The sequence below is a fragment of the Cariama cristata genome, unplaced genomic scaffold, assembly GCF_000690535.1.
Source record: "Cariama cristata isolate BGI_N322 unplaced genomic scaffold, ASM69053v1 scaffold12091, whole genome shotgun sequence".
Lineage (NCBI taxonomy): Eukaryota > Metazoa > Chordata > Aves > Cariamiformes > Cariamidae > Cariama > Cariama cristata.
Window position 1 is genome coordinate 1,070 of NW_009601026.1, and position 9,751 is coordinate 10,820.

The window sequence follows — 9,751 nt, forward strand, 5'->3', positions numbered from 1 at the left end:
ACTGGGGGTTGGATGCCGACAGCGAACCCCGCAGTTTCTCCCTCCCAGGGACGAGGAGGCAGACACGGGTGGTGGCTCAGCGCAGGGTGGGCAATGCTCCGGAGGAGTTTCTGCTGTGGGTACCACCATGCTCCGGGATATCAGCCCTGTTCCTCTCCCGACACCTTGCACAGCAACCAAGCTTTTTTCATGTCACCCTTTCCCACACTGTGGCCCAAAGCGGGAGGAAAATACCCACAACTATTTCTTGGCTTTTTGTGGGGGACGGTCCCAAATTTTTTGGGAAATTTTGACCTCCTGCGGTTTTCTTGGAGCTGGAAGGTGCTGTCTTGGGGAGCAGAAGGGGGTATGGCTGTCTATGGCTGCGCATCGCCACGGACTTTTCCTCTCTCTGCTCCCGTCAGCTGTTTTTTTTAATGCATTTCTCCTCTTTCCAGATCTGGGAAGGGCTGACCCAGCGGTTTCACCGGGTGATTGCTCTGGATTTCGTAGGATTCGGTTTCAGCGACAAGCCTGTGAGTAGCCCGAGAGGAGGATTTTCACAGTTGCTTCTGGCCCAGAGGTCATTCTGCTGTGCCAGCACCCCTGGAAAATTGGTGTTTGTAGTCCAGTTTCTTCTCCCATTTCTATCTGGAAAAGGAATAAGACATTATAATAGTGGAAGGGATGGGGAAGATTTGTGGTGGAGATCAGCTCTGTCACCATCTTGCCTTTACTTGGGTTTGATGTGACTCCAAAGCACACCTTGACCCCTTTGAGGTATGGGCAGTGCTCCCGTGGGCTTGTGGACATAGCTGCTGGCCCAGGACATCCCGACTGCTCTGTCTGGGCTTGCAGACTGCTGGTCTTCACCCCGTATTCCTCCGTTTGGGTGTTTATTCTGGAGTTTTGTGGGTTCATGGTGGGTCAGGCTCTCACTGCAGCTCCTCTCCCGCTTTGCTTTGCAGAGGCCGCACCGCTACTCCATCTTCGAGCAAGCCAGTATCGTCGAGGCGCTGGTGCGTCACCTCGGCCTCCGCCACCAGAGGATTAATCTCCTGTCTCACGATTACGGGGATACGGTTGCACAGGAGCTGCTGCACAGGTCACTGCAACCCACTGATGCTCTGGCTGCTCTTTTTTGTTCCCATCAAGATGATTTCCAGCAGATGAGTGGAAGGACATATTGCAGACCCCCCTTTTCCCTGTACCTACAGCTGTAACAAAGGCTGAGACATCTCAGGGCACATCCATGGTCTGAGGCTCCCATCCATCAAATCCCAGCTGCTGAGATGTTTAATTTCCCTCCTGAGCTCCTTCTTATCAACCCAGGGACAGCAAGGGAGCAGAGATGATCTGACACTGTTAATTTGACCTGCTGGTCGGTCACTTCTTGGAGCCTGGAGAGGTTTAGTTGTGTTTCACCTTCTTCTCTTCCATCCCCAGATATGAGCACAATAAAACTGGAAGCATCTTCATCAACAGCCTCTGTTTATCCAATGGAGGTAAGGTTTGCCGGCCGTGGTGGGATGGGTGGGCTGGGAAGGAGGGGGATCCATGGGATGGGATGGCCTTCCTGTCTCCATCACCCAAGGGAAAGCACCACCCAAACCCCAAGTGAATTGCAGTTAAGGTGCTGTAATTAAACTGGGCGCGACAGCCCTCCGGCTGTCTGTGCCGCCGTTGATGGCACCATGGAGAAGTGGAGAGACTGGAAGATGCAGAGCAAAACACTTGTAGCGTTACAACTCTGTTCTTTAACATCCTTCCAGGGATTTTCCCCGAAACGCACTACCCCCGGTTCATCCAGAAGGTGAGCTGCTATCCCCTCTAGTCGTACTGAATCGCCCCTCAGGCAGAAGTCTGACTCTTGTGAGTTTGGGGTTTTACCTGGCTCGGATGCCTTCTGCTTCGGTAACGGCACCTGAGCTGCTCGCAGGCATCGTTAGAGGCGGTGGGGAGCAGAAGGGGCTGTCAGGATGCGGCTCGTCGCATCCAAACGTCCGAGCTAATCACCCTTGGAAGCGCTGATGTCTCACCGTGTACATCTCGAGGGTCGGGGCTGAGCTGGGAAACTGCTGTAATACTGGGAGCTGGGGGAAAAGCCCTCCGAGGAGGCAGGATTTACCCGTCTGTGCGATACTGAGTAGTGCTGCCTCCTTTTTTCCTTCTGCCCAAGATCCTCAAGGATGGGGGTTTGCTGTCCCCCATCATCACGCGGCTGATGAACTTCTTTTTCTTCTCCAGAGGGTGAGTTGGGTGTCCGTGCTGCCGGGCATGGTCCATACAGGGGATGCGAGCCAAGCGGGGAGGGGGCCAACGTAGGAATTAGTGTAGCGGGTATTTGGCAGGTGAGGAGATCCCCTGGCACTGTCCCAGGAGAGATTTGCACCTGGGTTTGAATGACCTTGATCTTCTGGGTCATTCCCTCTGCAGGTTGGCAGAGCACTTCAGCCTAATAATAAACCACACAGCTTTTCACTGTGCGCTGAAATCCTTCTCTCCCACGAGTATTGGACTTGCACGTGTTGCAGAGACAACGAAAACCCTCACCACGCTCTACATACGGTGCACAATCAGATATATATTTTTATCAGATGTTGCAAAACCTCTTTTTTTTCCAAAAAGCCCTTTAGGCTGGCTGCTAAATCCAACGCTGGGGCTGTTTGGGGGACAACTTAACAGTGCTGCGCTTGCACCCATGTGTTTCACAGTGGAAGCTGGAAGTGCTCGACTGTTTGTTGCCCTCGGCTAGTTCTTGAGTCTTACGCTAACGCAGCTGCTGCCATGCCACTCTGAACTCTTTTTTTTTTTTTTTCCCCAGGCTTGGGGCAGTCTTTGGGCCCTACACGCAGCCTTCGCAGGCAGAATACTGGGACATGTGGACGGTGGTGCGGACCAACGACGGCAATCTCGTTGTTGACAGGTATGTCACCGGTAATTGCCGCACGAGCTTAGTTTTACACCGGTGGCATCCCTCCGTTTGCAGGCAGAGCCGTGCAACGGCTTAGAGGGTACCGGAGCTCAGCCAGGTCCCTGGACACTGGCTCCCCAGAGTCTCCAGTTGCTTCTGTTAGGCTCTGGGATCATCACTGCACCCCAAAAAAGAGCTGGGATGATGCAAGACTTGTAAATGAAGTCTGGACTCAGGAGGGTCCGAGCCTGCACGTGGTGGGAGAAGGACAACGCTGGAGATGTACAACGTGGGGTTTTTTTTCTTCTGTGGAAGTTAGGGGTTTGAATTTGTGGGGTGTTGTTAACAACTGGTGCTAAATCTGGTTTTCTCCAGTTTGGGACTTTTGGAAGGACCTCGGGCTGGTGGTTGTGAGTTCAGTATCCCCGTTCAGGGGGGCCTGTGTTTGTCCTTCTCCCCCAGTGTGCAAACTCCTCTCTCCTCCCACTGGGGACAATCTCCAGAGAAATCACAGTAAGGACCAAACAGCTCAGTCTCTCCAAGGGCACTCGCTAATTGCCTCGTGTAACGAGGGATACTCACCCAAACCCAGCAACAGATAACACCGGCTGATGCACGGCCCACTTGGCAAGTCCTGGCGTGGCAAATTTTTGAAATGTCACCTTTGTCGGCAGCACAGCCATGACGGGAAGCTTCAGTGCCAAAATATCTCCAGCCCTTTAAATGTCGTGTGCCAGAGTATCAGTACATTTATTTAGTGTAGCTTCGCATCCTTGGAAGGCTTGTTATAACCCAACTGACTTGAGCCTGATGTTTGAATTGTGAGCCTCAGCCCTCGAGAGCTGTGCTGGAGCAAGGAGTCACCCCGAGTTGCTGGCTGGGGTGATGAGACAGGCTGAGGAGCTGTTAGCAGTTCAGATTTTCACTGTAAGACCTGACCAGTGCAATTTATCTTCTCCTGCATTCCTCCACGCTCAGCAGTTCAGCGCTGACTCCTCTTCTGTGGGGCACTGAAAGAGTTTCAGAGCCGCTGCAACGCCGGTGAGCCGTGCGTGGGAGCGCTCAGACGGCACTGCCTCTGCGTTGCCTTTCAGCAGACCAGTTTCTGCCCCGATATTTTGTAGGATTCGGTTGCAAACTCGCTTTTTGCCCTACTGCCCAAGCGAAGCAGCGTGGAATTTAAGGGAGCTTGGGCGAAACCAACCTTTTGGTGCTCGTTTGCTGGCTGACTGCTCGCTGTGACTTACTGCACCACCTGGCACAAAGGTTACGATGGTTTACCCCCTTTTAAAACCCAGTGGCATTTGACTGGGAGCAGAGGACCCAAATTTGCTTCCATCTCAGCTGGGAAAGATTCAAACCTTATCCTCCCATCTCCACATCCTTAAATGAAGTTGGGCTGTGCTCCAGCAGGACTCCGAACTGGTCTCTGTGCTTAAGGCACGGAGCTGGCAGGGGCAAGACCTGGAGCCAACATCCCAACCTCATTTGCACTTTTATTTGCTGACTATCTAAATAATGAAAAAAAAAAACAAAAAATACACCTTAGGCAAGTGACTAAGCTTGGGGATCATCAGCAGACTGATTTTGTGTTGCTGCCGCCCCAAGGAGGCGGTCCGTGGGAGATGCAGATCCACCTTGGTCTCATTGCACAGGCATATATTGCCCCGAGAGCAATTTCCAGGCTGTGCAGCACCGCGAGGCACCGTCTGCTGTGTAACAACAGGTTTCTCTTCAGTATTTTGCAGTACATAAACCAGAGAAGGAAGCACAGAGACCGCTGGGTTGGGGCTTTGATGTCCACCTCTGTCCCACGTGAGTAGGAATCCATTTTCTTTGATTTACTGGTCGGGATGTTGGGAATCGGCCCCCTCGCCTCCAGGCACCGGAGTGTGGTGCTGGCTCTGATCGCTGGAGCGTCTCGTTATTCTGATGAGGACAAAGTGGCTCAAATCTGGCTTGTGCAAGGGGCGGCGAGCACCCCTGCTCCAGTTTAAGGCTTGCTTACAGCGGAGTGCTGTGAGTTTGTTAAGGTAAGAGGAAGAAGAGTTTGTTCCACGGAGCAGAGGTAACTTCCCTTTAGAGGCTGGTTCACAGCCTCTGGTTTCTCCAGCTGCTGCCCCAGGGAAGCCAAGGTGCTTGTCAAGCTCAAGAGAAGTTGCAGCCACTCAAGGAAAGGTTTGGTGTTTGCAGGAGGAGGTTTGGAGGTTGAACTTGACCCCACGACAGAGAAGCAAGAGCCCTTTCGGCAGCTGGTTTGCTCAGTGCTCTGCTGAAAGCTTCCCGAGCTCCAGGCGAGGGGGGAACATGTCTGCAACAGGTCTCCTTGGCTTGGTTTAGGGATGTCCTTGGCTATAAAAGCTCTGTCTGTGCTTCTCTCTTGCAGTGCATCTAATCTACGGGCCCCTGGACCCTGTGAATCCGCACCCAGAGTTTCTTCAGCTTTACAAGTAAGATAATACCTGCCACAAAGTGGGAATATGCAACTGGGGTTTCATTTTGAGGGAGATTTTGTCTCAGATTTTCCCTTCAGTCCCCTTTTCATGGAGGCTGTTTTTAATTCCCACCTGTAACCTGCACAGCAAGGTGATTCATTCAGAGCCTTCTGCAGTTTGGAAATGGCTTCCCCGTTTTAGGCATCAAAGTCACAATTCTCAAGTCAAATCAATCATGCATTTTAAAACCACATCAGACAGAGGTAAGATTTATTGACTGAGGTAGTCTTCTCCTCCAGACTAACCGGAGGTAAATCCAGTACTTGGAAGAGTGGTCAACTGTAGCTGCTCCAGGCTTTTTTGTCCCCAAACCATGTTATGGGCAGAATCCCAGCTGTGGAAGCGGATACTGTCCTCTTCACTGGTAGCGTTTGGCTGGCTGCAGGCTGAGCCTGCTGCAGGTCCTGTGCTTAAGCCTTCCTGCATTCTTCCAACAGGAAGGTGCTCCCCATGTCCACAGTGTCCGTGCTGGACGACCACATTAGCCACTATCCACAGCTGGAGGATCCGACAGGCTTCCTGAATGCGTATTTGAACTTCATCAACTCCTTCTGAGCTGCTGCAGCTCTGTTCTCGCTCTCTGTTTATACGTCAGGCTTTGGGGGCAGGAAGAAACCCTGATTTTTATCTCTAGATCCAACACTTTGCACTAACACTCTAATCTTTGGCTGCCAAACAGCTGCATTTATGCAGTTAAATCCTTTGAGCACCGGAAAAGATTAGCCTGCAGGGAGGCATGGACAAAACTGTCAGCGTAAGTAAGTTACAGGATGCCGACAGCTCTTCCAGCCCTGCACGCACCTTGCTTTTTCACCATCCTATCTGTATTTAGAGCCAGGTGGGCTCACGGGAGAACAGGGGCACGTGAGGGGAGGCAGAGCACGTATGTCAGTCCAGGAGTCCGTCCTTGCCTTCATTCCTAGGCCACGCTGTGTGCCACAGGTAGGCAGGACCACTAGCAGCCAAGGGTTGATGCATATATTCCCAAAAAGGATTTTGGTCTGTTTTTTGAGTTGTGTCTGCACACAGTTTTAAATTATATCCTTCTGCTAAGTGTTATAACACTTGGCCATCTTGTCAGGACTGAAGAATTTGAAACTGAGTTTGCCTACACTAAACAGAGCAGGAGAGCTGGATCTGTAATCCCCCAAAGTATAGGCAATGATGCGGTGCACCCATAAAGGGACACTTAAGCACTGTAATTATGTCTTCAGTAATCTCTTTTTAATGGCTAGTTACACAAAGGCAAGCTCTAACCCTCAAATTTTTACCACATCGCTTGTTTCTCTGATTTTCAGTTCAACAAGCAGAGCTGCTCCCTGACACTACACCCCTGGGACTATCTCAGGAGCTTCGCCAAAGCCTGGCTATAGGACCCGTTTCACTAGAGCAAGCTGAATACGCAATACTGGCACTAGCAAAAGCCAGGGTGTTCTTTGAGCAATAGCTGTTTGAGCCACAGGGATCTGGGACAGGTGTTTAAATTAGCATTAAAATAGTATTCCTTCCATGCTCACCCTGACTTGATAACTAAAGAAACACCAGTTCGTCAGCAGAGAGATGCAGAACTTCCCTCTCACGGAAGTCACCGCAAGGTCCCTCCTTCCCCGTTTTTGATAGAGGATGTTTCACATCTTTGAGCCCAGGAAAAGGCTGCACTGCTGTTTGGTATTAGCTGACATAAGGCTCAGAGAACTGAACATGCCTTGATAGGTGAAGTTTAATCTCTCTCTCTGTACATTGATTTTTCTGTGTGGAAGAGAGGAAACAATCATCAAGATACTGTAAATTTACAGGTTGGCAGACTGCAGGATTTGTGTGGTTTTTAACTGCTTATGTTTGAACTTTAATAGCATCCCTTTAGGAATAAGGGGTTTCTGCTGAGTAAACAGCCATTATGGGCTACTTTTTCTGTACTGAAGCAGGCAGAATTAGAACAAGAAATTTCTATTTTATTAACAGTAATTCATATGAATTCCACCACTTGGACCAGTGTTTATTTTCTGTTAATAAAAATCAGTTTTGACAAAAGTCGCGTTCCATTTTCTTACCACCTGCATCTTTTATTTTCCCCTGCTCTACTGCAAGTGGCCAGAGATGCAATAAGTTAGATGGGAATGTGTAAGTGACAATGAGGGAAGGGACATGGGAAAGGCTCAGTACCAACCACCCACTATTGCCACTACTGTAACATCATACAAAATATTTACCAAATTGAGGAATAAAAACTACATGCAGAAGGACAGACAGGCTGCTTGATATCTGGTAAACACCCAACCGGTGCTTGCAAAGGAGGTTTCCACCACAGTCGACGTGCTGTAACACTCAGCCTACAGAAGCCAGAATGACATCCACAGGCGTTTCTTCCTTGCTCCTAACCGTCACCTGCATGGTCACACCATCTCCCAGCGCAAGCCTGGACCTTACCAGCACATCACAGCCGCCTCTGTATACACCTGGGGACAAAGCAACATTGGAGAGATTACTTTGAGAGAGGCTCAGTGATCTAGTCCTAACCCAGGAACCAACAACCTGGTGAATGCAAGACAGATTCAGTCTACGGCCAGTTGCAGAAAGGGCAGAAATTACAAAAAAAAAAAATAATACCAAAACCCCCAAATCCTCTAAGCTCTTGAGGCCAAGACTGAAGATCACAGATACTGTCTTAATTAAACAGAGTCAGCAAGTGCTGCTGGAGGGCTAGGCTGATTTAAATAGGTAAAAACTAGAAAGTAGGTAGCTGAAGCTCACTTCCAGTTTCAGAAGGCAACACATGCTGTAATTCTGCCATGAAGGCATAGTCCATTGGCTCAGTGCCTCTGCCATTAAGGGAGGGAAAACTTCTCCTGTGCTTCTACTACAGGGCTTGGAAGTAGCACTCCTGGAGGCAATTCAGTCTGCAGGACGAGCCATCTCCGGTCCCACTTCAAGATCGCTATGCAGACAGACCTGGAGTTACTGATTCTGCCCCTGAAATAAATTGAGATCTGACCCTTCTGTCATGTTTGTTGCAGCTTTGTTTTAATCACTGCAACGAAGTTTTGTAGAGCACTTCACTTTCCAGGAATCACACAAAACTGTAAGCCTGGACTACAGTCACCAAAGAAGTGGGTACTGCAGGCCAATTCAGGACGTGTCGTTAGTGACAGGAACTTGAAAACAAGATGGTCCTAGGAACCCCATTCTGAGAGAACCTCGGGCAAGGAATTTAGTTAGGTGTCTGCTCTGGAAGTTCTCCATTCAAGGGATTCACTACCGTTCCTGTAGGTAGAACACCTCCATTCCGAGAGACACAGAGCCTAGCCTGAGTACACTCGCGACAGTGGGCTCTGAGTTAGCACCAGCTGCATTCAACTCGCTGGTTCACTTCAGCTTTCTACAGAGAAAAAAACCCAAAAGACTCTTGAAATGAGAGCAGAATCTCCTAACCCATTTCCCTTCATTTAGTAAAAATCTGTGGGGATGTGGAAACATCTGAGTTCAACAGCATGAATACTTACCAGCTAAGTAGAGCGTGTGAGAATTTTTGTTCTCTGGCACTTTATCTGATCTCTCACAGGGCTGCATGCCCAAGAACTTGATGATGTTATTGACAGCTTCTGCATTCAGAGATCGAAGAAGAAAATTACCTCCAGGTTGGTGCCAAGCTTTCTGTGAGAACTAGTTTGCAATTAAAGAACATTCTCTAAGCACCCATGTGGCTTAACCATTTCCATTCATTATCTTGGTTGCAGCCCCACCAACACAGCTCCCTTGCCACGTCCCTTCTGCTGTCTTAACAGCCTAGGAATGCACTCCTCCCTTCAACCAGCCTCAAGCAAGAGGGCACTGCCAAGCTTCCACTCGCTATAATCCCAACATTGCAACACAAAGCCTTGCTGCTGGAACATAAAGTCACATTGGAAGGCACCAAATTCACCTCCTACCACACTAAATATATCCCCAGCATGGCAGATTTACCAGGACTACTATATGGGTCACCAATAAACGAGGAGAGATCATCTCACCGTCAAGGGTTTTAATTGAACTAAGTGCAAAGGTTTCTATATCCCCAGCATGGCAGATTTACCAGGATTACTATATGGGTCACCAATAAACAAGGAGATCATCATCTCACCGTCAAGGGTTTTAATTGAACTAAGTGCAAAGGTTTCCTCTTTCTCAAAGTCATCTCCCACTTCTTCCCATGCAGCTGCGAAGTTAGGCTTTAAAACCTTCTGAATATGATCAGACACGGTCACCTCCAAATCTTCCAGCTGACAGAAAAGCAAGGGAGATTTTCAGCTGCCAGTTACAGAAATGATCCTAATCTTAGAAAGGGAAAGAAAGACAAAGAAAGACAGCAGGATTCTGCCGAGACAAC

The 9,751-nt window shown here is 49.4% G+C and overlaps 2 protein-coding genes across 2 annotated transcripts in view; one reads left to right on the forward strand and one right to left on the reverse strand.

Moving 5' to 3' along the window:
- The window catches only part of MEST, a 6,822-nt gene extending 879 nt beyond the window's left edge, over window positions 1-5,943 (forward strand). The window contains exons 3-12 of the mRNA XM_009710279.1: window positions 49-115; window positions 438-515; window positions 948-1,084; window positions 1,426-1,484; window positions 1,752-1,792; window positions 2,159-2,229; window positions 2,804-2,905; window positions 4,632-4,708; window positions 5,280-5,343; window positions 5,826-5,943. Of these exons, the coding sequence (XP_009708581.1) occupies window positions 49-115; window positions 438-515; window positions 948-1,084; window positions 1,426-1,484; window positions 1,752-1,792; window positions 2,159-2,229; window positions 2,804-2,905; window positions 4,632-4,708; window positions 5,280-5,343; window positions 5,826-5,943 (814 nt within the window). The remainder of the gene's footprint in view (window positions 1-48; window positions 116-437; window positions 516-947; window positions 1,085-1,425; window positions 1,485-1,751; window positions 1,793-2,158; window positions 2,230-2,803; window positions 2,906-4,631; window positions 4,709-5,279; window positions 5,344-5,825) is intronic.
- Window positions 5,944-7,233: 1,290 nt separating this feature from the next.
- The window catches only part of COPG2 (coatomer protein complex, subunit gamma 2), a gene marked incomplete at its 5' end in the record, with an annotated part of 8,763 nt that continues 6,245 nt past the window's right edge, over window positions 7,234-9,751 (reverse strand). The window contains 3 exons of the mRNA XM_009710280.1: window positions 7,234-7,844; window positions 8,889-8,987; window positions 9,506-9,644. Coding sequence (XP_009708582.1) covers window positions 7,714-7,844; window positions 8,889-8,987; window positions 9,506-9,644 — 369 coding nt within the window. The remainder of the gene's footprint in view (window positions 7,845-8,888; window positions 8,988-9,505; window positions 9,645-9,751) is intronic.